This window comes from Lactuca sativa, chromosome 1, assembly GCF_002870075.4.
Source record: "Lactuca sativa cultivar Salinas chromosome 1, Lsat_Salinas_v11, whole genome shotgun sequence".
Classification (NCBI taxonomy): Eukaryota; Viridiplantae; Streptophyta; class Magnoliopsida; order Asterales; family Asteraceae; genus Lactuca; species Lactuca sativa.
This window is the reverse complement of record NC_056623.2, coordinates 41,397,275-41,425,007: the sequence shown is the minus strand read 5'-3', so window position 1 is coordinate 41,425,007 and position 27,733 is coordinate 41,397,275. Positions and strand designations below refer to the sequence as shown.

The following is a 27,733-nucleotide window of genomic DNA, read 5'->3' as shown; positions in this document are numbered from 1 at the left end:
ACCTTAACCATCGAGTTGGAATGCCAACATACTATGGGTCCAATCATCCTCATGATGGAATACCCTAGGCCCTCAACCATCGGGTTGGAATGCCCCGACCTATTGGCTTACACACAAAGCAGTGAAGCCTCAACCACCGACCAAACATACAAATAACCAGCCAGTAAACAAATAAACAGATCTTACAGATCACTAAGCATAGCATCATCCTATCTACCAGGATGCAAATCTAACAGATCACTACAGCATACAATCGTACGATAGACCGGGATAACAATATAAAAGGGATGGCCTTGGTGTCTTCGGCCCGTAAGTACAGTGAGGAAAACTCACCTCGCAAACTGAACATAACTAGTGAGGCCCGACTCTGAATCTCAGCTCCCTACACAATACCTACATCCACCAAGTGACCAATTCCATCAATATCCCAAAATACCCCCACGATCCAATTTGGTCAAAGTCAATGGTCAAGGTCAACAGTCCATGTTGGCCCAACACGCTGTGTTCCCCTTGGCCATGCTGTGTTCTGCGAGCATCCAAACAGTCGGGAAAACATCAGCCAATACACGGTGTTCGCATGAGTTCCAACAACTTAATACATTCAGCTGCCTTTTTGACTTCAAGAGCTCCAAAGCTCAGATCTAGACCAAAATGTGATTAAGAAGGGTAAATTTTTCAACGTTATCCATTTGGGACTACCAAAAAGGTCCAAAAACCCAAATTACAAGCTTGATAATGCAAGGGCTTAACCAAAATACTCTTAATCCTTAAGGTTTGAAGTCTATCTTTTCCAGAAGTGATTCTAAGACTTAAACCATCCCAAAGGTTAGTGCTTTTTAGATATACATGTCCAATGTATGTCTTGAACCCATATTAGGTCAAAATGACTGATCTTTATGCATGGCATCAAAACTTGGTTATAGACCAGATCCAAGATACTACTAGGTCACCTTGACTTGGAGATTCATAAAACTGCAAACTTTATGTAACATCCGAGATTTTCTAGGTATTATTATTGATCATCTTAATTGAAGTGTGGAATGGTTTTGTTTGGGCTTTGACCTTTGGGCTTTATAAGTGGGTCGAGGAAGTTTCGTACGCAGGGCGTACATTACCATGTACGCCTAGCGTACTCGTGAGAGTGAACCGCGGAGACCATGCACGTACGCCCATCGTACCAGGAGTACGCCCAGCGTATGTGTGCAGCTCCTTAAACCCTAAAATTTAGGGTTTACTCCTTATATAAAGAACATTACCCCTGTTGGTTCAGCCTCCCTTCACCCGTAACCAGCCACCACGAAAACCCTAGCTCGTTATTGTGTGCCTTTGTGTTTTAGAAGCCATTTGAGAGTGTTTGTGTGTTGTGTTAGTGAGAAGGGAAGAAAGAAGCTTGAAGAAGAAGCAAGGATCCACCAAGACCTTATAGATCCAGAGGATTGACATAAATCTGACTCTTTTGGGGTATCAAGTTCCATACTTGGCCATTGTATGCTTAGATTTGTTTTTGGGGGTGTTTAAGGTCACTTTTGGACCTTATTGTTGAGGGTTCTTGCATCTTTACGATTTCAGAGCCTAAGAGCTATCCTTTTGAGCTCTTAAAGGCACCTAAGGTCATAAAAATCAGACCTTGATGGTTAAGCCACAACCATGCAAGTGTTTGATGTCCATTGAGCTTGTTAAAGGACCAAAATCATGTATTGAGAACCATGCATGCAAGCACATAAAGTTTGTGACTTTATGGGTTAGGAGGTCTTAAGGGGCCCGGATCTACAGTTTGGACGTAAGGGCTTACTGGATTAAGTCATGAATGAATCCCCAAGGAAACTGGCCAGTACGTTGGGCGTGCTCCATGGTATGCCGTGCGTACTGGGTCAACTCCCCGTTTTGGTTAAGGCCAACGTACGCTGGGCGTACGTGCCAAGTACGTCGCACGTACGCATGTAAAATGGATGTTTTGGTCTTTTGGGACTTAAGAGAATGGGTCTGGACTTTTACGCCATGTGGCCCACTGTGAAGTATGATTTTGGACTTAGGAATCTGGAACAAGAGTATTGGGCCTATTGGGCCATGATTAGACCCTTTGGAATTATTATATTTGGACTTAGAATTTTTGGTCCTATTTGGGGGGATAAGGCCCAATTTAGAAATTAGGCAATTAGTGGACCCTTAGGGAGTCTTTGATGGGCCATAGGACGGTTGGGCTTAATAAGCTAGAATTGGGACTTGTGAATGTTCCAATTGGACCAAGGGGTAAAATGGTCATTTTACCCTAAGTAGCGTTATAGACTCTGATTGAATGTTAATGTGATCGTGATAGCCAGGAGGCATCAGAGCAGTTGTTAAGGACTACTTTCCATGAGATTCGACACACAGTTTACTAGGTGAGTTAACTTCCAGTAGAAGTGGGTCTAAGGCACCAAGGCCAGCCCACTAGTAGTTGATTATAGTTGAGATGATTGCCTTTATGATAATTTTCTGCTTTGCTACTACCTGTTATGTTTATGTGTTAGCATGATATGTTATATGTGATAGTGGTAGTAGTAGGGGGAGTAGTCCCTGGTTACCGGTCGATAGGGCCAAATGGGTAGTTTAGTACCCAGCTACGCTAGACAGTATGATTATGTTGTGTTAGTATGCGATAGTAGTAAGGGGTGAAATAGTCCCTGTAACCGGCTGAGATAAACCGGAGGGGTAGGTCGGACACCCCGGTATGTCTGACAGGGGTAGGTTAGGCACCCCGATATGTTTAGCAAGGTAGGTTGGGCACCTAGATATGCCTGACAGTATGTTTATAGTTGGGTATGTGGTATGATGGGGGAACTCACTAAGTTTCGTGCTTACAGTTTACAGTTTTGTTTTCAGATACCTTTTCAACGAAGGGGAAGGAGGAGACACACAATAGCAGCGCATCGCACACACACCTGATTTCTGCACTACGATGAACTTGGGATTGTACTTTGACATCATTATTATTCTATGACATGTTTTTATGACATTTGTCTTATGGGTTATGAGTTTGATATGATATTGATGTTGTTTTTTAGAAATGGTTTTAATAAATTACCTAATCAAAACAAAATTTTTGGTCTTGAAAATTGGGATGTTACACTTTATGAGATCCAATCATTGCAACATTCAAGAATAAGGAGCAAAAGGGACAAAACTCAATATCTAACAACTTCAAATGATAAAAATAGGATCTTAGACACTTACAAAGGTCTAGAAGAGTGCCAAACTGAAGAATGTGGCTTGCTTGTTGGATCTTCGTGCCTAGCAAACCCTAATTTCTTTGTGTGTGCATTTTGAGCTTGAAAGTGTGCTTTTTGGTGTTCTTGAAGGAATAAGAAGGAAAGGAAACCACCTTGGAAGCTCAAGACTATTTGGATCCAAAAGCATCTCACCCTCAAGCATCATTTGGAGGTATAAAGTTCGAATCTTGATGAGCAAGTTGCTTAGATCTTGCTAGTTTAGAGTTTGTGTACATTTTTGGTCTCATTGTTTGATCTAGTGGAGTATGAGCTACTCCAGGTACATGTCATGTAGTTTTGAGTTCATAGATTCATAAAAATGAGAGCTTTGACATTCTCTTTGAGCCATGTAAGAGTTTTGGGATTTTGGATAACTTTGGGACCAAGAGTTTGAGTTTTTACCTTATTGAATGCATGCAAATAGATAAAGTCAGAGACTTTATCCATTAAGACATCCCATTTTACATGGATATGAAGTTTGGTGCCTTGGCTTAATGAAACAAGATCTTATTGGAAAAGTTTGGGTTCAACTCTGGTACACTGGGCATACCTGGAGGTACATTGTGCGTACCAGGGTTTAAGCCCATAATCTTGCAAGGTACCCTTTACGTTGGGCGTAGAGGGGAGTACGTTGTGCATACACAACCTAAAAGGAAATCTTTGACTTTTTGACCTTGACCTTGACTATGATTTTGAACAAGTTTGACTTAGGGGTATTTTGATCAGTAGTTTGAGACTAGATCACTATTTGTTGTATAAGTGACATGTAGAGTCAACAGTTGGAGACATGATTTGTTCAACTATCTTTTCAGATTGTAAGTTGAGTTTTCCTGACTGTACTCATGGGTCGAAGGCACCAATATCGGCACACTGGATTATGTATCCTGGTATAATGGATTGATGTTATGCTGAGTATATGTTAGATTGGTAGATCTGTATGATTACCGGTGTTCACTGAGTATGCGTTAGATTGATAGATTTGTATGATTACATGTATTGCTGGTTATTGATTGTTATTGTATATGTCGACATGTTATGGTTTGTTAGGTTGAGGCGGTCCTGCTTTGTGTTGAATGCGAAGATACCTATGGCAGTCCAGATAGACTGAAGGCCTGTGAGGCACTCCAGTCATGCCAAAGGCCCGGAGAGTGGTCTAGATATGTTGTAGGCCCTACGAGGCAATCCAGTCAGGCTGAAGGCTCATACATGCATGTTGTTATTTGTATTGGTTATGTGTGATACTTTGAGGATATTCACTAAGTTTTGACTTACAATTTAAGTTTCATGTTTCAGGTATTTCAAATGATCGAGAGAAAACAAAGGTGTGACATCCTTCGATGATATGTTTGGGAGATTTTGTTACACTATGATTATGAGATATTTGTATTTGATACTTGGTTTTTGACTTGGGTGTTTTTTAAAAATAATGATTTTACTTAATTAAAAATGTAAAATTTTATCGTGATTTTGGGATGTTACACACTGATTCATGACCATTTTTGATGGAATAAGTGGTCATTTGTTAGATCCAAAAACAAATTATGGTCATATTGAAATACTTTTGTATACTTATCCCGATCCTACGATTGTAACTTTGAAAAATGATATAGATAGTAGTAGGATCGAGTTTGGCAGATGGTGATCGTAAAAGCATTGTCCGATCTATTCCTACATTTTATCAAGATTCTTTAGCCAACTCCAATTGTTACCCAATTGGTTCGTACTATTTACCTTCTTTTTTTTTTTACACTTACTGAATCGTAAATGACTAAATATGCCATTTTTGTAAAATCTAAATGTCCTGATCTGTTCTTATGATCAACCGATATGGAAATGCGTTTTCATGTTTTAAACTTATAACTATGTAATTTTTGGTAAGATCTTGTTTATTTGATTTTATGATCATGCTCTTTTATACCCGATTCTACATTGGATTTCGGTTTTTACAACCTTCCAATATCTCAACAAAAATTGACATAAAGTGCATATTCTTTTTATTATGTTATTTTAATTTTTTAATAATAAAAATATGCACCGGTTCACTGGAAAACGAGAATCACAACAAAAGAGCTCCTCCGTCGAAATATCCCAGACTTCGTCGTCTCTCTGTTTCATAGACAACACGAAGCTTTTTCAGATTCCCTTTTTTCCATTTTCTACCAGATTTCAAGCGTTTCTACCAAACCCTAGCCATGGATATAACACTCTTTTCCATTTAAAACCTTAAGACACATAGGAGAAAAGAGAGGACGTTCATTAATTCACCGGCGAGCGTCAAATGGCTGATACGCCGCCGTTTGTTCTGGCATCGGCTAGGGTTTTCACGTTTCTGGTTCTTCAATCTCGTAACACTCCTGGACCTACCTGAAACAACGATTATCATAATTAGAGAAAACTTGAGAAATTCGGACAACCATGGCTGCCGGAAAAAAGGGAGGATCATTTGAGAAGATACGGAGATTTATACGGACACTACATTTCTTAATTGTGATGCTGGCGTCGTTATTGATCCTATGGCTTCCAATTTTGGTTGCGATTGGTGATATATTGGTTCCTTCTGTTCTAATTTCGAGCTTTACCTGCTTTAGATGCTACAGTTTCAAGGAACATTTGCGTAGATACGATTTCAGAAGTTCATTGATCGACGTTCCTGTGGTTTCCGCTATCAGATCTCTCATTATCACCTGTACGCAACTTTGATTAATCCTGCATTTTTTTTCATTCCTAATCATCAATCATGACTATGCATTTTGCATTATTTTCTGCTGTTTTCAGCACGAGCTTGAACTTTTAACTTTAGTTAGAAACTAGAAGAGCTTTATCTAAAATTCCTTTGTGATTGTAGGTGTTTATATGATGTACGATGGCCCTGTGCTCTCACACGGCCAATATCTTGGAACAGTGACATTATGCTCCATTTTCTCGGTACTTGTTCTATCAGTTAAAGCGTGCGTCTTCACAGTCAATTCCCAGCTTGAAGCTGAAGCCTCATCTTCTCTTTCAAAACAAAGGCTTCATCTGAAAAGGTCATGGGGAATGCATGTATTGTTCTTATCATCTGTTGTTTTTGCTCTTGGTCATACTGTTATTGCTTATCGAACAAGTTGCAGAGCTCGAAGGAAGCTCATGTTCAACCGAGTTGATCCTGAATCGGTACGTTATAATAATAACTTATATGATCATATATGCATCTTTTTTGAATGATTTTGTTTCTACTTTACTACAATGCAGGTGTTTTTGAGCCAAATTTTATTTTCAATCGGTTATGCTAAAGTTTCAAGATCTTCAACTCCTGCTGCTGACAGGGCACAGAAAAGTGACAATGAAATCAGAAGAAAACGTGTAGGTCATAGCCATGGAGAGTTTCCAGTTAGATTACTAGCTGATGTGGATAGTTTATTCATGGTTTGGAATGATTTGAGCATCCACTACAAACTTAGCACACCTATTCCACCTTCTCGTACTTTATCCTCTACAACTCTTCTTGAAAATCCATCTTTACGTGCAATTTCAAAGACACAACATCATCTTCGAAGGAGTTATAGCATTCAAATTCAAGATTCTTCTCTTTACGCTCCATTACTAGATGGCACGAGTTCCCCTGTATTTTCTGAAGATAATGAAGGAACTAATGAGGATAGATTTGGTCAAAAAGTTTGTGAAGTTAATAGGCAGTTTGGGATTGTTTTGGTGCATGGTTTTGGAGGGGGAGTCTTTTCATGGAGGCATGTAATGGGTTTGTTGTCTCGACAGGTGAATTGTATTGTTGCTTCTTTTGATCGTCCTGGTTGGGGTTTGACCTCTAGACCAAGGCGAGAGGATTGGGAGGCTAATAAATTACCCAATCCTTACATGCTTGATACCCAGGTAATGTCCACATCAGTCTGAGTCTAATGCATGCCAAACACACTACAAGACTGTTATGTTAATTTCATATTCAAAATAATTTCCAGGTGGACATGCTTATTTCTTTCTGTAAAGAGATTGGGCTTTCTTCTGTTGTGCTTGTTGGTCATGATGATGGAGGCTTGCTCGCATTAAAGGCAGCACAAAAAGTCCGGTCATCATTAAGCTCTGTTGATGTAAGCTTATATAAAATTTGTGCATGCCAACAATCTTTATTATTATTTTTCTATTAAGTTATAAGTTTGAGATTAGTGAAAAAAATTATTTTTCAGGTGGAAATTAAGGGGGTGGTTTTGCTGACAGTAAGTTTGTCAAGAGAAGTGGTTCCTGGGTTGGCTAGAATACTGATGCGCACTTCTTTAGGAAAGAAGCATTTGGTTCATTCTCTACTCCGGACAGAAATTTGTCAAGTTTTTAATCGAAGGGCATGGTATGATGCTACCAAGCTAACAACAGATGTGTTAAGCCTCTACAAGGTATACTATACACAAACATATCACCTTGATTTGTATATTATAACATTTTCTTATCAAGGCATCGTACTTTGAAGATTTACCATATTATAGCAATGAAAATAGCACAATATCTAAATGACATTGCTATAATTAGGTAGATTTTTCAGAGTACAATGTTGTAATAGAAAGATACGAAAATAGGTTGTTATAATAAACAAACCAGTAAAAGTGGGATGCTATTTCTTTCATTTAACCCGTTATGTTAATCTCTTTGTGGTGATCTAATCAGCAGTTGTTATGCAGGCCCCACTATGTGTAGAGGGTTGGGATGAAGCTTTGTATGAGATTGGTAGATTATCATCTGATACAGTCCTCTCAGAGCAAAATGCATCCTTATTAGTGAAAGCAGTGAAAGACACCCCAGTTTTGGTGATTGCAGGAGCTGAAGATGCCCTTGTACCTCTAAAATCTGTTCAAGCCATGTCATCTAAATTTGTAGATTCTGTGAGTATATCTTATAAGTTAATGAATCTTGCACCATTCTTCTGATTTTCTATATATTTGTTATTTGACAAAATAATGACATGTATACTTTTGCAGACATTAGTTGCAATATCAAGTTGTGGTCATCTGCCTCATGAGGAGTGCCCAAAGGTGTTGCTTGCAGCAATGTTACCCTTCATCAGCAAACTGTTAAGTAAAACAGATAAATAGTTTTGTTTTATACATGAAAATTCATAGGAGTTGCAACTCAAATCACACCTCAAAAGGTTCTGTCTCCTGTTATTTATTGTAATCTAGTTTTTGGACTCCTATGGTTTAAGCCTCTTTTACTACGTCACATAATATCTGTGAATATGAGATTTTGAATTTTGAAATTAGATTCATCATAATCTTCAAAACATGGTTCTTAGTTCATTAAATAAAGTAAAAAAAAAACAAGAAACAACAGAAATACTTATAAGGTGACAACACACTTTACTCTTTGGAGGATTTGTTGATGAGGGATTTGTGGATGTGAGGAATAACGCCACCACCAGCGATGGTTCCTTTTATGAGTGTGTCTAACTCTTCATCACCTCTGATAGCAAGTTGCAGATGCCTTGGTGTTATACGCTTCACTTTTAAATCTTTGCTTGCATTTCCAGCTAATTCAAGAACTTCAGCTGTGAGGTATTCTAGTATAGCTGCTGTGTAGACTGCAGCAGTTGCTCCAACTCTTCCATTAGACATAGCTCTCATCTTCAGAAGACGATGAACTCTACCCACAGGAAACTGCACAAATCGAATCACTAACTCATTCAAATCTCATAGCAAAGTATTACAATTAAATTATATTTTTAACAAAACCACTTTGATGTGAAAAAACTTAACCGTTGTTCTTTTTAAAAATCCAAAGAAGTATTTCTACAAGAATTAATCGAGATTAGATACGTGTTTATAATTATTCATTAATGCATATCTGCACAATTGTGTTTGGATTTTGCGAAGAAAACAATTCGTATAGCTTCGATCGTGTGTAAGAAGAACAGAGTGTTAGAAGTGTGTAAAAGGTCAAATTAACTTGATTTTGAATAAAATCGCAAGACAATCTCCGTGTCGGTGATGAACGGATCGATTCTCATGAAAAACAGTTCGCGTAAACAAACTCATCGGACTAGATCTCAGACTCTGCACCTACTGATTACAACTAAAATGAGGTCAACAGAGTCTTCGAAAATGTATTTTACTTCCAGTAATCACTAAACCGTTAACTGAAGCTCTTGTATTCATTTGATATACATACATACGTCTGCGTGTGTTTGTTCGAGTATATCTTATACACACATACAGAGAGATAGAGGGAGAGAGAAGTGACCTGAAGACCGGCGCGCGAAGAGCGAGTGACGGATTTCTTCTTGTCTTTATCTCTGTTGCTTGATCCATTCACAGCAGAGGAAGATGCTTTCCCCATTATCAGACCTTTTGCTCCTTTTCCCGACATTTTCCCACCACTTGAGTACGGAATTCCTCCGGCCGAATTAGCGTTTCCGTTCGCTGGATCTCTTTGGCACAATTAATGTCTTTCGATTAACAAGTTCGAGAAGAGCGGACTGAGATATTTATGTACAGAGATGGTGAAAGCAGAGGGTCTCGAAGAATCGGAAGACGATCGATCGGACTCGATTGTTGAATTATATCACTATATGTGCATATATAGCACTTGAGCCCTTGTTATTTAGTAGATATGACGATTTTGATCCATCTTCTTCAAAAAGTCTCTGTACATGGGAGGTAAGATGGTGGACAGCCGAACCTATTCCCAAGCTCCAACAAACAATTAAAAAAGGGTCAAAATGTGTCTGGTTGCCTAAAATCTCCGTTATATTAGTCCGTCATCTATCATATAAGAAAAATAAAAACGAGTAATTAAATAATTAAAATAGCTACTATGTGTCTCGTTGACTAAGATCTTCTTCATGACACACATTAGTCCACCATCTCCCATATAAGAAAAATAAAAGGATTGAAGAAAAAGAAGGTATAAACAATAAATATAGATATAAGGAGGGTGCGTGTAGAATGTGTAAATTATATGAATATACGACACTTAAGCAAACAATCGAATTAATGCATGGAACAAACACAAGACATAACATCACGAACAATTAAAATCAAATGCAACATATAATAAGATGGAAAGCAAATGATTAACTCATAGGGATGCAAGCATAAACAAAGGTCACCCTAAAAGGTAAAAGGTTTACATGTACGAGCAATTTAAGCAAAATACTAATAATAAAGCATGTAACACTAATTACAAACTTGGAACACTTACTAGAAAATATAAGTATACAGTAAGAGGGAACAAGTGTCAGATTCGCATTCAACGCAAACAAAGGCCCACTCGAAGGACTAAAGGTACAAACAAGGGATCCACTCATATGATTACTCATATACTAATCAACTACTCTGATCATATGCGTCCACACCCTTTTATTTGAGGTCATGTCCTCACAAAGACCTACCTCCTCCAAGTCTAACATCGTTTTATCTATTAACTTTCTTCGTTGGAGTCCTTTCATCATCTCACCATCCACACTAATTATTTCCATCCTCCTAAGCGCAACAATTAGTTCTCTTATACAGACATGTCCTTAACACCACAATCTTCCTTAAATTTCTTATTAATTATCACCACTCCTGGCGAGTTTCTAATAATTGAGTTCGGAACTCGATCTAATAAGGTTCCACCACAAACCCTCATTTCAACAACCTTCATCTTCCACTCATGGTCCTTCTTATTCGACCAACATTCAAATTCATACAACATAGACGACCTTACAACCCCCTATAGAATTTCTCCTTAAGTTTAGATGGGACCTTATTATCACATAAGACTCCAATGTCTGCTCTCCATTTTAACCATCCTGCCTTAATACGGTGAGTGACATTATCCTCAATACCCCATCCATATGAATCATAGACCCCAGGTACTTGAAGCTTTCATTCGGTTGTATGATTTGCTTATCAATATAAACTTCTACCCTTTCTCCATTTTGCTCCCATATGAAATTTCACCAAATATACACGATCTTACATGTGTTGATCCTAAGCCCTTTTTCTTTCTATAAAATTTCACCAAATATACACGATCTTACATGTGTTGATCCTAAGCCCTTTTTCTTTCAACACCCGCTCCCTAGTTGTCCAACCTGATATTAAACTCAATCATAGTCTTTGCAAACCAAAACAATATTGTCGTCAAAAGTATACACCATGGTACCTCTCCTTGCATCTCGTGAGATACTTCGTCTGTAGTTAGGGCATATATGTAAGGGCTAAGTGACGAAACCAGGTGGAACCCAATTCTGATAGGGAAAAACTCTATATCGCCAACAGTAGTTCGGACACATGTCATATATGACCCTAATACAATACCTTAAGACCTTTCTCGCTCCCAAAGTCCTCCAAATAATCTCTTTTGGAACACTATCACATGGATTTTCCAAGTCAAACAACATATGAAGGCCCTCGTTTCTTTCTCCAAACTTCTCCCTAAGACATCTAAGTATGTGGATTGCCTCGGTCATGGACCTCTTAGGCATGAAGCTGAATTGGTTTTTAGCTACTGATGTGATTTGTCTTATCTTAGTTTTAAACACTATATCCTAACACCTTGTTCCCGAGTTTAACAAAAGAAAAGAAAAGAAAAAAAAAAGTCATGGGAGAAAAGAAAAGGAAGGAAAGGAAAACAAATTTTCTTTTGTGTTCCTAAGTTGGAGAGAAGCGAAAGGAAAATGAATCATTTTGTTCTTTCTTTCCAAATCCTCCCAAATCGGAAGGAAAGTTAGGAGGGAAAGTGATCATCCCATTTCCCTCCACCTCCCTCCTTTTAATGAAACTCGGGAACATCAATTTCTTTTATTTTTTTTCTCATTTCCACCAATTTCTTTTCCTTTCTCTCGTTAAGTTGAACTCGAGAACGGGGTGTAAAGCTTTAATGTACGATTAAGAAGTTTAGTGAGTAAAACTCTAGGGCTACGACAATAATAAAATGAATCAAGTATGTTGAGAAGTAATGCAAAGTGTTTAGATGCTTATAACATTTTGTATTATTTCATTTAAAATTAACATTTTGCTAATGCTTTTAACATAAACTCTTTTACACTATTAATATAATTCAATTTAATTTTTCACCTTATCTTTTTATGCAATGCATGTCAATAATAGACCTATTATAAAAATTTATAATCCTTTATAAAGATGAAGAAATTTATGTTATAAATGACTATGGTGATTTGGATCCATAACGGGACGCAACATATATGAAATAAAATAGAACGAGTATGCAAATCATTATATCATTATATAATAAATAAATTAAACCATCTACTTAGTGATTTACTAGGCAAGACACTAGCTTCCCAATATAGGGGTTTAGAGTTCGAGTCTCCATGATTTCAATTAGGAGATAGGTATGAGTATGATGCACAAGATGATCCTAAAAAGGTTGTTTAGTATCATCGATAAATGTGAGCCCTCTTCCCCCAAACCTCGAAAAACAAGGAGTCGCAATGGATGCGAAGGAACCCATTTACGATACACGAATTAAAGTCCCTCCCCCCTCCTCCCTTTTAAGACAAATCGACTTTTTTAGTGTGATTAATTGATTATAGATGAAGACACGAGGTATGTTTGTAAATAAAAGAAACAAGGAGTATAGATGGACACTCAAAAAGTTAATGGGGGTCTAATGACACAACCATGAAACATTAGGGACCATCACCGAGAAAGAAAAGCCCGAGCTTGGACACTATAAATTCAAGCAATGCCTCAACGGCAGCCTTGCGCCTAGCCCTCTATACGCATATCTTTATATCTTAGTATTATATATATATTTTCCTTTTTTTCTTTAGTTTTGATTCATATAAATAGTTTGATCTATTCTCCATTGATGTTGGGTTTAGGAGGTGTGGATTCATCAGACAGAAGCGATCAGAACTTCAAAAATTAGGTTTCCCACCTGCGTTGATTGCCGTCATTACCTCGTATTCTACACGTATATTATAAAGTATTTATGTAAGATTTTGTTTATTGATACGAACATCAGACATTTTGTTCAGGCAATTGTGCGAGTTTTTGTAGGTCAGTTGTCGATTTCTAGGCTATAAGTCCTTGATTTCTAGAATTAGGATCGAGGACTGTGATTTGGGTTTGAAACTAAAAAAAAGATCGTATTTTAGGTTTTATTTTGTGTAATTTTAGTATTTAAGAGATATAATGGATAAGAAGAAAGTGGCTGTCCCTCTTGTATGCCATGGTCATTCTCGCCCGGTGGTGGATTTGTTTTACAGCCCGATTACTCCAGATGGGTTTTTCCTCATCAGTGCCAGCAAGGGTATGTCGTATTTTGAGCTCTGTGTTTTGCTTCATGATATTATTGCTCTATGAAATACATCTGTCTTTCACTTCATTGCTCTAATATAAATGTTGAAAGGATCATGCTGTAATTGAGTGAAACTCGATTCCAGTTTTTGCTCTTAAGTGCCTACATGTTATTGTTGTTGAATGATCATAACTTTGTCTTTTTGGGTATAGTTATAGTATCTTTAATGGCTAGGAGGATTATATCAGTTGTGAGTGTTTTGATAATTTGGTTGTTGTTTTGTTTTTCTGATAATCGAGGGTCAAACTAATCGATTTTTAGGTGAAAAGTAGTTGTAAGTCACTAACTTGTAAGATAGTAGATTACTGTGATAAATGTGAAATTACATCACAAACCTTTGTTTTAAGCAATCATAGATTTGTCTTCCAGATTCCACTCCTATGCTTAGAAATGGAGAGACTGGGGACTGGATTGGAACTTTTGAGGGGCATAAAGGTGCAGTGTGGAGTTGCTGTTTGGACACTAATGCCCTTCGTGCTGCTTCAGCATCTGCTGATTTCACTGCGTATGTAGTCAAAACATTTTCTTTTCTCAATTATATATAGTGTAAAAGATCATGAAACAATAATTATTGTCACTAGAATGCATAATTCAAAAAGATTTTTTCTGTAATTGTTATTGATAAATTGAAATTATAACATGCTTTTAATATAATTGATCTTTCTTTTTGCAGGAAAATATGGGATGCATTAACTGGGGATGAATTGCACTCGTTTGACCACAAACATATTGTTCGGGCATGTTCCTTCTCTGAGGTAATTTCATATTTTTACCTAAAAACTTGATTTTTTTTTTCTTTTTATAAATAATATAAAAAACAACAAATTTTGTTTAATATATAGGATACACATCTTCTACTGACGGGTGGTTTTGAGAAGATACTTCGCATATTTGATTTAATTCGTCCGGATGCACCCCCACGGGAAGTTGAGAAGTCTAGCCCTGGATCTGTAAGGACAGTTGCATGGCTTCATAGTGACCAAACTATATTAAGCTCTTGCTCTGATTCAGGTGGTGTAAGGTATGCAATTAACTCAATAATTCACAACTTTTTTTCTTCTTCTTATGTTTCTATTTAGGGTTAGGGTCAATTTTAATCAGTTTCTATGAATATAGGTCTATTTTGGGTTATGTTATACTTTTAGTTTGTTACTAGGTCAAACAGTTAAAATTTAAAGGAATTTACCTGTGAAACTGGATATAACAGGTCAAAATGGTTAATTAATTGCTGGGAACTTCTGTGGTTTTGATTGCAAAAAATAATGTTTTATTTTTGCCCTAGAAGTTACTAATAAAATTCAAAAAATGAATAAAAAAGTGTTAGTGGGTCAAATCAACTTGCCCTAAAACTTTATATGTTTTGAACAAATCTTGCCATTTTGACACATGTAATAAATATTTAGGCTATGGGATGTGAGAAGTGGCAAAATTGTCCATACACTAGAAACAAAATCATCTGTAACAAGTGCTGAAGTAAGTAAAGACGGACGTTATATTACGACTGCAGATGGATCTAGTGTCAAGTTCTGGGATGCAAATCAGTAAGTTGTAAATAAACTCTCTCAATTTCTGTAATCTGTACAAAATACATATTTCATTTTTAAAATCCTTTTTTTTGCTTTTAGTTTTGGACTGGTGAAAAGCTATGATATGCCATGTACTGTGGAATCAGCATCACTGGAACCAAAGTTTGGTAATAAGTTTATTGCTGGAGGGGAAGACATGTGGATTCGTCTCTTTGATTTTAATACTGGCGAAGAGATTGGTAAGCAAATTTCTTTTTATATATATTTTATGTGAAAATCTGCTATATATTTTTTTTGCGTAAATCATCTTTATTTTTTTTCCTATTACAACAATTAACATTGAAAATCTAGCATTTTATACCAATTTCATCCAAATACAAATGAACTTTCGCTATTATAATCGGATAGATATAACAAATGGAAATTACAATGTTATAATTAGGTAGATTTTTTTTTTAAAACAAAAAAATTGGAAGTACAATGATATAATAGAAAGCAATGAAAGTATGATGTTATAATAAGAAAAGACAATAAAAGTATGTGGGATAAAAAGGTTAAGATTAATTAGAGTACATTGTTGTTTATTTATTTATTATTAATATTTTTTTTTGTTTGTGTTTGTAGCAATTTGCAAAGGTCACCATGGTCCGGTCCATTCTGTACGGTTCTCACCGGGAGGTGAATCATACGCATCCGGCTCAGAAGATGGAACCGTAAGAATATGGCAGACACAGCCACCCACACCCACAGCTGCTTTAAATGGCCCAAACAAGCACTCTTCACCTTCACCCCTTGAAGTAGTTGCATCAAAGTTGGAGGATTTACATGTTGCCAACAAAGACTAAGAAGAATCATCTTCATGTTCACGTTCAGGTTATATTATTAATCTAACCAGTAGTAACATATGTTTTGTTGAATCACTTGGAAGTTGAATATCCTCCTTTAAACACAGGGTTTGATTTCTGTGTTCTTTTTTTCTTGTGAGTTTATACGTATAATTGGGTTATGTGTTGAAAGTTGCATCCTGTCTCAAATCGATTATGATTGCTTTAAATAGTTAGTAAGTTCTCTGTCATAGTCTTAGTTAGTTGATCTAAAAGTTGTTGGATTTATTTATAATCCATTGCCTTGAAAGTAAGGATGACATAGGATAGAACAAAACAAATTGTACTGTGTTTTGTGCAAAAGACATGACTATAGCCTTCATTGCATGCTCAATGACAAACATATCTTTTAACAATGACATACATAAAATGGCTGGCTATAACCTTTTATGTGTTTGTATCATAATTATAAAAGTCGATTGCTTTTAAATTTTACATTATTAAAGGCTACCAAAAAAGTTTAAAGATATGCACATGAACAAACTTCCTTTATTGAAGATCTTTCTTTAATATAATGATTTGTTGACTTTGATCTACGGGTTCCATATTTTAAAACGCTTAAATAAAATACGCCATCTATGTTTATAGACTTATGCTGTGATAAGAATTGGGTGATAAATCTTTTTACGAAACCGAAGTATAGTCACCAAAATAGTCGGATCAGTTTTTTGAATGTTGCTTGTAATTGTGTTTCTGCAATAAAAATCCAATGACAAGCTTGTTGCTAGGTGATGATGTTTCAAAGGTTTTGTATAGGGAGTGTAAAAAAACTGAAAACGAACCTAAAATTGAAAAAAAAAAGTATGACAGCTGGTTTCGGTTTTTAAGAATCTGATAATTAGGTGTGATTTTTTATAGTTATGTTCCATAACTAGCCTTTGAGAGTTTTTAATAGTTTTTAAATTTTAGATTTTAAGAGAACTTGAATTAAAAATTTTCAATTGTGAGTAAAAAGCTAAACTTTTATTTTACATAAAAACTTCATAATCTGGAAGCTATTTTTGGATAGTTTTTTAGAACTTTATGTTTTATGTCATTTTATATACTTTAAAAACTTAAAACTACTTTTATCGTATACTTCTACACAAATAAGAGTTATGCAATGTCGAATGTCATATATATATATATATATATATATATATATATATATATATATATATATATATATATATATATATTAACTATGCTAAAAAACTACATGTAATTAAAAAACAGAATCTTTAAAATTTGGTTTTGATTTTATTAAATGATCGAGCCGAATCAACAAATGATGCCCACTTATTATATTTCAGAAAATATGGATCATGGTCACAAAATATAGCCTACTGCCAGTTCACTAGGCCTACAATGTGTCAAACTTAGATATGGATATTTTGTTTGGATTGGTTTGCCCCTCTTGTCTCATTTGTTTCTAAATAAAGTAACAAACAACAATTGGTGATTGCTATACAAGTGGGTATCGACTTTCCACATGGCCCAAACCGGGGGTCGACATATAATATTCTGTATTTTGTACAAATCTAACTTTTTTCTTCCTAAAAGCTTTTTACTTTAATCAAGTTGCTAACGTTGCAACTTGAATATTTTCTCTTCAAGTTTTTCAGTTAGGTGATAGTTCCTCTTTGTTGTTTTATTGTAAACTTGAACGATGGAAAGAACCATAAAACAATTATCGTCCAAATATTTTGGAATTAATGACTACCACCGATTATAAATCTAAGTTGCCAATTTTCTTTGGTATTTTGATGTTGCTATTTTGAGAAAGAATGTTTGATATACATTAGATTTCTCTATTAAAAGTTAAAATAGTAATTATTTATATTTCTTTCCAATGCACAAGAAAATAATCTTATATGAGCTAAATGGATCAAACCTATGCAAAGTTGTCCGTAATGTATTCAAATAGCTTTTTAATTGAGAGTTGATCCATACATAATAATTTTTTTTGTCATACATAACAATTTATGTCTTAATGTATTATAGGTGGTATAATATACAAATTGTATAATCCTCCAAAATATAAATTGTTGTGTACTACAAAAAAAAAATTATTGTGTATGGAGTAGTTGATTAGTAAAACCACGACCATATCAACTAGGCTCATTTTAATAAGAAGACAAAACTGCAAAAATGGTCCCTGTGGTTTCTTATTTTATGTGGTTATGGTCCAAACGTTTGAAAAGTTGCAGATTTGGTCCTTTTCAACAAGTTTTGTTGTGGTTTTGGTCCCTCATCCGTTAAGTTCCTTAAAATGACAATTTTACCCTCAGGGACCATTTTCATAGTTTTGTCTTTTACTATACTATAAGGACCATTTTTGCATATATTCTTTTTTATTTTAATAAAGTATTATATATTAATAGATATTATTTTTAATATATAATATTATATATTAATAAATATTTTTTTATTGAATTATTAATTTATTTTAGTTGATTTTTTTTAAAAAAATTGTTGGAGTAATTCTTTTTTATTAAATTATTATATATCAATACATATAGTTTTTAATATATAATATTTATATCGTAATAAATATTATATTATTGGATTATTAATTTTTTTAGTTAATTTTTATAATTTTTAAACATTTTTCATTGTATTATTACGTTTAATTTATTATTTTCTTCATATACTAAATGTTGTTTTATTGGATTATTAATTTATTTTAGCTAATTTTTTTTAATTTTTTTTTGTTGAAGTAATTTTTTTTATTGAATTAGTATGTATCAGTACATATAGTTTTTAATATATAATATTTATATCATAATAAATATTATATTATGGGATTATTACATATGACGAAACAATATTTTATTGGATTATTAATTTCTTTTAGTTGACTCTTTTTATAATTTCATTTAGTTGGAGCAATTCTTTTCTATTAGATTTATTATATATCAACAAATATTATTTTTAATATATAATATTTACATCATAGTAAATAATACATTATTGGATTATTAATTTTTGTAATTTTTTTGAATTATTAATTTATTGAAATATTACTTTTAATTTATTATTTTTTTAATATAATAAATATTATCTTATTGGATTATTATTTTATTTTGAATGTATACTATTAACTGTTTTTAAATTTATTAGTTTCACCACAAAGTCGCCGAAATACGTAAAAGTGTCGATTATCATCGTCAAAAATTAGCAGGATCACCTCCAAACACCTTCATCGGAGGTTCCATAGATATTATACCCTATTCCACCCAGCGTTGTTGGTAGCCACCTGCGACAACCTCTTCATAATCCAATGGAATCCTTCATATCCCACATAATGCGCAACAAACCCCAATAACATTTATAAGTGGTGGTGGTGACCGAGTGATGGTGGTGGTATTTTCCCAATGGTTTCTCATCATAAGCTATATGAAATGAAAGGGTTTGGCAACGATCCTAACGATTTCGATGATGAGAGACCACGATTTTACGTATCCCATGACTTTGTGGTGGAACTAATAAAATTAACAAGAACTACTATTATAATCCGATAAAATAATATTTAGTATATGAAGAAAATAATAAATTAAAAGTAATAATCCAACAAAAAATAGTTTAAAAAAAAAGAAATTACAAAAATTAACTAGAAGATAATAATAATACAATAATATAATATTTATTATGATATAAATATTATATATTAAAAACTATATGTATTGATATACAATAATTCAATAAAAAATAATTACGTCGATTTTTTTTAAAAGAATTAACTAAAATAAATTAATAATCCAATAAAAAAATATTTAGTATATGAAGAAAATAATAAATTAAAAGAAATAAAAGAATAATCCAATAAAAATAATTAAAAAAAGAATTAAAAATATTAACTAAAAGAAATTAATAATCCAATAATATAATATTTATTATGATATAAATTATATATATTAAAAACTATATGTATTTATATATAATAACTCAATAAAAAGAATTACTCAAACAAAAAAAAAATTTAAAAAAATCAACTATAGTCGTTCCCCCAAAAAAAACAACTATAATAAATTAATAATCCCATAAAAAATTATTTATTAATATATAATATTATATATTAAAAATAATATTTATTAATATATAATACTTCAATAAAATAAAAAAGAACTTATGCAAAAATGGTCCTTATGGTATGGTAAAAGACAAAACTGCGAAAATGTTCCCTGAGGGTAAAATTGTCATTTTAAAAAAGTTAACAGCCAACCAGTTAAACTTAACGGATGAGGGACCAAAACCACAATAAAACTTGTTGAAAAGGACCAAATCTGCAACTTTTCAAACGTTTGGACCATAACCACATAAAATAAGAAACCACATGGACATTTTTGCAATTTTGTCTAATAAGAATTAAGTACTTATTTGGATTCGTTAACCAAAATAAACTTGTCCATTATGAAACATCTATTAATAACAATTCATACTTTATACAAAAATAATGATAAGTTGCTTTCAAATACAATGGGAAAGATTTTTCAAAAGCAATATTCTTTTTCTTTTGTAATCTTCAACAATAGACATTATACATTTAGTCATGTGGTCACAAGCATTCCATGATTACAACATTAGAAGATCAAAATGATTATGGGTTTGAATTTTATTTTAGACATCTAATAAATTTCTATACATAGAAAAATAGTAAGATTTTTCTTTCAGATGTGAAGACTAAATAACTTTGATTTTTGCAACAAACTTTAGAATATCAACAATTGAAGAGTTGAACGAGACAGCAAGCCTCATTGTCATTCATTAGATGAAATCTAATATATTTGAAGTTCAATGACTAAAACGTTGTATAATTCTTAAATATATTTATATATGTTCCATTAAATTTTGTAGAGTTGACAGCATATAAGAATTTTTTTTATAGAATTATATGTACTATAGTGTTTTTCGAGCCTTATGTATGTGTTTACTGTTAAAGTTTCCTCTACAAAGAAATTTACATAGATTATGAAAAATAAAAACTCCTACTCCCAAAAGTCAAATGAATAAGTAGGACCATAACCTTTTGTATTGGTTTAAATGACGATAATGTTAAGATGATAACAGCTAAAAAAAGGATGAAACACAACCTCGTATTGGAAGAGACAAAGCAAAAAAGAAGAAAAACAATTACAAAAGGCTTAATCCTGGTGGTCCTACCATTTAATTTAGAAAAAGTATTTTAATTTAAAATTTTAAAATAATACAATTCATATTATACTAATTATATTATGGACTCCAATATTTTTGTTCTGGATCCATTATTGCCACTATAACAAAAGTTGTTATACCTACAAAAACTTAATAATCGATTAACTTGTTACATAGAAAATTAGTTGATTAAAAATTGATTAATTTTCTAGGCATACAGGCCCGGCCCAATGAATAGGATAAGTTGAGCGATCTTATTAGTATTTAACTCATACTTGTTACATATGGTCCAGTTTAAAGCCTCATTTTTTGTATTTGCTCAGGGCCCAAAATTTGCTTGGATCAACCCTGTATAAAATTATTATACATAGAAAATTAGTTTAACTATGCCACTAGAGTTGATTAATTTGTTACATAATATTGAAATTGAAATGTATGTCTCTTGTTTACAAAATTTATAAGTTATTGGCGAAAGGGTTTGAATGTTTCCACGTCGCACGTCGTCAAAGAAATGGCTGTTAACTATTGGCTGGGACCAGTTGTAGACGGTAACAATGTGAAGCTGTGCGCACTGGATCCGGACCTATCCGCGCATGGCGGACGCTTTAAGAAGGAGCTTTCTGCCTTGAAATTTTCCAACTTCTAAACTCATTGCTCCTACTGGCATCGTTAAACTGATAGCAGTAATTACGTAGGGTTTGACTTCTTTTCAGTTTAACGGAATATCTGTCACACTTCTGAGTCGTAAATTCATCCATTAATGACATTGTTTCAAGACGATGCATTAACATTTTTTGATGAATCATAATTCTATAACCATAAATGATTTTGTTTAAACGTTTGAATTGTATTCTCCGTCTAACCTGTTTAAATGCCTGTATGATTTTGTTTATATTAGAGCTAAACTATAGCAAACTTTGAAGGTATTTTGGATGATATTAGGAATGGTGAACATGAAATCTGATGATAAAACAATATCTTCTTAATTTATTTTATTATTTATATATATTTTTACTGAAAGTTAAAACTGATGGGATTGTTTTTCAATGATATCAGGAATGGAGAACATGAAATCTCCATTCAGAGGGATAGCAAGGGACATTAGAGGAAGAGCATCGTGTTACAAACAAGATTGGATTGATGGTATTAAGTCCGGAATTGGGTAAGATTATATATTTAACTGATCTAAATGTTCCTTTCAATACACGCGCTATCTTTTAATCCTAATTTTCCATAAACATGTAGAAAATTATACTACCCTTTTAATCGATTCTTAACTTTCAATGACATTGTAGGATATTAGCACCAACAGCTTACATTTTCTTTGCTTCTGCACTTCCGGTCATTGCTTTTGGAGAGCAACTTAGCAGAGATACAGGCACGACACTTTCTGAACCATCTTTTAAGTCTCCATGTATAAAAACATTTATGTTTTTGTATATCAACAAAAGTATATTTTTTTTTTACATATATAATATCTAGATGGAAGCTTGAGCACTGTGGAGACTTTGGCTTCTACTGCTATATGTGGCATCATACACTCTATTCTTGGTGGTCAACCTCTTCTTATACTTGGAGTTGCAGAACCTACAATCATAATGTATACATACTTGTATAATTTTGCTAAAGGAAGGCAAGATTTGGGTCAACAACTATTCTTAGCTTGGGCAGGATGGTAATATTTTTAGAAATCCCTTCACCACATGTCTCCTGTTTTCACAAATTCTTTCATCTTCCAATTTTGAATATGTTGATAGCAATTAATGTATATACAACTTTTGTAGGGTATGCACATGGACAGCTCTACTCTTGTTTCTTTTGGGGATTTTCAACGCTTGTGCTATTATCACTAGATTCACCAGGATTGCAGGGGAAACATTTGGGATGTTAATTTCTGTACTTTTCATTCAAGAGGCCATCAAGGTATTTAGTCATGTAGAAGATGATAATTCGAGAAAATATTTCAAGTTTGTTTAGACTAATTCTGGTTTTGTTGACTAGGGACTAGTGAGCGAGTTCAAAACACCCAAATCTGATGAACCAAATTTACTCAAATATCAATTTCAGTGGCTTTACACTAATGGCTTGCTTGGTATTATATTTTCGTTTGGACTTCTATACACTGCATTAAGAAGTAGGAGAGCAAGATCCTGGTTGTATGGAACAGGTATATCAAGTTTATTGCAACCTGGTGGCTTAGCTATTTTCTATATCATTTTAACATGTAGTTATTGTTGTTAATACTTAATACAGGGTGTGTTAGAAACTTCATAGCAGACTATGGGGTTCCATTGATGGTTGTAGTGTGGACATCACTCTCTTTCTGTGTACCAAGCAAAATTCCATCTGGTGTTCCAAGAAGGCTCTTTAGCCCACTCTTATGGGATTCTGAATCTTTATACCATTGGACTGTAATCAAGGTACATCTTTGCAAATTTCTGTTTAGTTTGGTGAATTTTTTTGCAGCGTAACCTTTAGTTTCTTATAATGACTTGTAGGACATGGGCAAGGTTCCTCCTGTTTATATCTTGGCTGCCTTCATCCCAGCTGTTATGATAGCCGGGCTTTATTTCTTTGATCATAGTGTTGCTTCACAATTGGCTCAACAAAAAGAATTCAATCTCAAGAATCCATCAGCTTATCATTACGACATTTTCCTACTTGGATTTATGGTACCTAGCAGTTATTTCTTGTTATTATGGACCTTGATTTAGGGGATGTTTTTTTTAAACTCCCATTAAGTTTCTTTTTCTAGACTAAATAAACCGTCTTAATGAAAACTAAATTATCATTTTGCCTTTACATACCAAAAGTTAGATTTCACAATATTCATCAACGTGAGATAAGTTTGGAGGGAAAACAAAGAAAGAAAAATAGGTAAATGATTAGCGTCTTAATTCATTAAGCCAAGTTTTATGCTTAATGCCTTAATCCATTAAGTCATTCTGTCCATATTAAGTATAAAAAAAGAAACAGTCATGATGTATCGTTGTCATGATTAAGTGCTTAACCCATTAAGCTCACTAAGGTAAAAAAGAAACAACCCCTTACCCTTGTTAGCCCTCAAACTTTAACTTCTTGTATCATTTAATCTTTTCCTAGACATTGCTTTGTGGATTAATTGGACTACCCCCGTCAAATGGTGTCTTGCCTCAGTCCCCCATGCACTCTAAAAGCCTAGCAGTTCTTAAAAGACAGGTACGTCTAAGGGGAAAATTGTCCATTAACACTTGGTTTTCTGAATTCACTAACGGATTTGAAATGGTTAATCATTAATGGTTTACTTTCAGTTTATGAGAAAGAAGATGGTGGAGAGTGCCAATGAAAGCATAAAACAGAAAGCTAGCAATTCTGAAATGTACAACAAGATGCAAAACGTGTTCATAGAAATCGACAACTCCCCAATTGTAAAATTTCCATCTATTATTCGTACAAGCATTATCTTCAATTTCGATCTCCTTGAAATCTTTTCAATTTCATCGCAGACAAATGTAATAGTTAAAGAACTACGAGACTTGCAGGAAGCAGTCATGAATGTAGAAATCGAAGGAAAAAACATGAAGGAGAAATTTGATCCTGAGAAACACATCGATGCCTACTTACCTGTTCGTGTGAATGAGCAAAGGGTCAGCAACTTTCTACAGTCGATTCTCTTAGCAGTGTCTATATGTGCCATGCCCTTAATAAAATTGATACCCACATCGGTTTTATGGGGATATTTTGCTTACATGGCCATCGACAGTCTTCCTGGAAACCAATTCTGGGAAAGAATCTTGCTTATTTTCGTTCCCCATAATCGAAGATACAAGTGAGTTAACAGTTAACATTTCATTCTTGCACTCCAAGTCATACTTATTACTCATATCAATGTTTCAATGTTTCATCATCAAAATTTGTCAGGGTTCTTGAAAGGGTTCATGCTTCTTTTGTTGAATCTGTGCCATATAGAACCATTGTCATGTTCACGATCTTCCAGATTGTGTATTTCCTTACGTGTTTCGGTGTGACATGGATACCTATTGCGGGGATTCTTTTCCCTGTTCCATTCTTCCTTCTGATAACCATACGACAACACATTCTACCAAAGCTGTTTCACCCTTATCATTTGAGTGAACTGGATGCAGCCGAGTATGAAGAAATTGTGGGTGGTCCATCACGACATACCAGCTTTAGTCTTAGGGTACGTTTGCTCATATCGATGTTTCTCACTTAGCGTATCGTTTTTTCTTATTTTATAAATTCATGAGAAGATACATGAATATATAATCAGGAAATCGATGGTGTTGATAGCAAGAACGATGAAGATGAAGTGACGGTGTGTCATGCTGAAATATTAGATGAAATGACTACAAATAGAGGCGAGATCAAGATTCGAAATCTTAGCTTCAACGAAGATAAACGAACCCAGGTATGTTTTTTTTTTTTTTTTTTCAACTGACGCAGAACAGAACTAACAACACTATGCCTTCAAAGGGATACATTCGATCCCTTTTACAAGTTAGAACAGCTAAATTCGACAAATGCTACAAAATTATAGAAAATCAAATTTGATTAGAAATTAATGAAATCGAGATACCAAGGTACGTTTAGTTACGGAAAAATAAATTTTTTTCCGTAAAAAAATTCCAAGAAAAATAAGAATACATGCACGCACTTTGCCCCCCACAAAAACACACACCCACTACCACTACCCCAAACACACACACACACACCACTATTGTAAATTCCGACCTACCATCAAATCCACCACTACATTGTTACTACCATCACCACCACTACCGCCACAATCACCACCACCACCACCACCGTCACACCGCCACGACCACTACCACAATCACCATCATCGCCACCACCACCACCATCGTCATCATTCACACAACCATTACTACCTCTACTGCCCCCACCACCACCGCCACCACCACATCCACCACCACCTCACCCACTCCGCCTACCCCCACCCTACCATCACCGTCGTTTTCTAAAAATGAAAACCAATAGAAAAAAACACATCTAAATACGTTTCTAATTTTTCTTAAACCAAAAAGGAAAAAAGGAATAAGTTTTAACCAAACGTGTTTTCTAAATTTTCCACGACCACTACCACCCTTACCACCACTACTACCACAATCACCGTCATTGCCACCACCATCACCATCGTCATCATTCACACAACCACTGCCACCTCTGCTGCCCCCACCACTACCACCGCCACCGCCACCACCTCACCCACTCCGCCCACCCCCACCCTACCATCACTGTCCTTTTCTAAAAATGAAAACCGATAGAAAAACACACATCTAAATATGTTTTCTAATTTTCTTAAACCGAAAATGAAAAAAGGAATAAGTTTTAACCAAACGTGTTTTCTAAATTTTTCAATGAAAACTGAAATCGGAAAAAGAAAACTGAAAATGAAAAATGAGAAATGAAAATTGTTTTTCCGTAACTAAACGTAACCTAACTAATTATGTGATTTTCGAAAATAAAGGAAAGCACGAGATTTTACAACTATAGAAAAAAAAAATTAGAACGGGAAATGAGCATAAATTGGAGAATCTTGAAATCTAAGGCCAAAACAGAAAAATTGACGCCACGAGTGGACCCCATTAAGAGCTTTCCATCTATATAAGACACACGTCATACTAAAATCAAGATACTATTAATGATCTTGAAAATCAGACTTAACATAAACCTTAGCGCATTTTTCAGTTAAGATCAATTTGGATTCCAAACAATTTAAAGTAAAACTTAACATAAAGCCTAATGCATTTTTTGTGTTCTTTTTAGATTTACCCTGGTGATGTTATCCAGCCCGAGTGAGGCAGAATAAAACTATTGATAATGCTCAAAGAAACTACAATCAATACTAATGATGCTAGACCCACGTAAGGTTCAACCCTCCATCGTGCTACTTACATACAAAATTTTTGTTTGAAACGGGTTCGATGAAGTTTATAATATGAAGGCTCAAGGCTGGTGCATTTTGCATGTTGTTTTTATTCCAGATTTACTATATATGGGGGGTATTATGCACAACTAGCAGGAGTTGGATGAAATAGAACTATATATAGACGATGTTCAAAGAAAGTGTAAGCAATAGTACTTATATGGCACATAAGCCTAATCAACAATGTGATGAAATAGTACCACACATGCCTAACCTACAATTAATAGATGTGTATCCTATTAGCATTTATAAGTTTTGGATTCATAATCATAATTATTTCTAAATCTTATAGCCAAACTTGAGAAACTCGAGCTTGAGATGGGTTTCTTTAAACATTACGTATACGCTCAAGGTGGTGCTTGCAAGGTGCAGTCCACTACACCATTTTTAGTGCAAATATTTTCCTGAGCAGTCACATTTGTGTACAATTGTATTTATATATCTTTTGTATTGTTTTGGAGGTTAATAATCTATTCTTAGAAGTGTTCTAAAATAAGAAAAATTAAATGATATAAAATAAAGCTTATAACAACTGAATAATCAACTAGTGTAGATGCTCATGTTTTGCATGAGTTGGATGTGAGTACATAGCAAAAACATACAATGTAATTTTAATTAAAAAAAATGAAATAGACTAAAAAAAAAAGTAAAATGTCATTTTAGATAAGATCATAAGATGTAACATTACATGGATATCCCCGTCCC

General features: G+C 34.3%; 4 protein-coding genes across 7 annotated transcripts; 3 read left to right on the top strand and 1 right to left on the bottom strand.

Annotated features, from left to right (window-relative positions):
- The first annotated feature begins 5,291 nt into the window (after positions 1-5,291).
- Positions 5,292-8,511, top strand: LOC111909481 (uncharacterized). Its single transcript, XM_023905308.3, has 7 exons — positions 5,292-5,934; positions 6,094-6,401; positions 6,480-7,115; positions 7,202-7,330; positions 7,427-7,630; positions 7,913-8,113; positions 8,210-8,511. The coding sequence occupies exons 1-7, from the start codon at positions 5,664-5,666 to the stop codon at positions 8,321-8,323; spliced, it is 1,863 nt and encodes a 620-aa protein (XP_023761076.1). The 5' UTR covers positions 5,292-5,663; the 3' UTR covers positions 8,324-8,511.
- Positions 8,468-9,814, bottom strand: LOC111909488 (probable histone H2A variant 3). Its single transcript, XM_023905315.3, has 2 exons — positions 9,468-9,814; positions 8,468-8,884 (listed from the first exon to the last, which is right to left on the bottom strand). The coding sequence occupies exons 1-2, from the start codon at positions 9,591-9,593 to the stop codon at positions 8,588-8,590; spliced, it is 423 nt and encodes a 140-aa protein (XP_023761083.1). The 5' UTR covers positions 9,594-9,814; the 3' UTR covers positions 8,468-8,587.
- A 3,118-nt stretch (positions 9,815-12,932) lies between these two features.
- Positions 12,933-16,084, top strand: LOC111909496 (uncharacterized). Of its 2 annotated transcripts, XM_023905318.3 has the most exons (7): positions 12,933-13,490; positions 13,908-14,043; positions 14,212-14,293; positions 14,381-14,559; positions 14,942-15,079; positions 15,164-15,303; positions 15,689-16,084. In XM_023905318.3, exons 1-7 carry the CDS (start codon positions 13,373-13,375, stop codon positions 15,907-15,909), a joined length of 1,014 nt encoding a protein of 337 aa, XP_023761086.1. In that variant the 5' UTR covers positions 12,933-13,372; the 3' UTR covers positions 15,910-16,084. The 2 variants fall into 2 exon arrangements, with proteins under 2 accessions (XP_023761086.1, XP_052625836.1); XM_052769876.1 differs by lacking the exon at positions 13,908-14,043.
- A 5,536-nt stretch (positions 16,085-21,620) lies between these two features.
- Positions 21,621-27,295, top strand: LOC111909509 (boron transporter 4). Of its 3 annotated transcripts, XM_023905331.3 has the most exons (14): positions 21,621-21,772; positions 22,138-22,243; positions 22,377-22,459; positions 22,564-22,756; positions 22,866-23,004; positions 23,083-23,248; positions 23,335-23,501; positions 23,580-23,753; positions 24,184-24,279; positions 24,372-24,488; positions 24,567-24,889; positions 24,982-25,261; positions 25,352-25,489; positions 26,869-27,295. In XM_023905331.3, exons 2-14 carry the CDS (start codon positions 22,140-22,142, stop codon positions 26,899-26,901), a joined length of 2,013 nt encoding a protein of 670 aa, XP_023761099.1. In that variant the 5' UTR covers positions 21,621-21,772; positions 22,138-22,139; the 3' UTR covers positions 26,902-27,295. The 3 variants fall into 3 exon arrangements, 2 of the variants coding, with proteins under 2 accessions (XP_023761099.1, XP_023761093.1); XM_023905325.3 differs by having other exon boundaries at positions 24,372-24,889; XR_002856210.3 differs by lacking the exons at positions 21,621-21,772; positions 22,138-22,243; positions 22,377-22,459 and having other exon boundaries at positions 22,546-22,756; positions 26,869-26,966; positions 27,087-27,295.
- Positions 27,296-27,733: the final 438 nt, after the last annotated feature.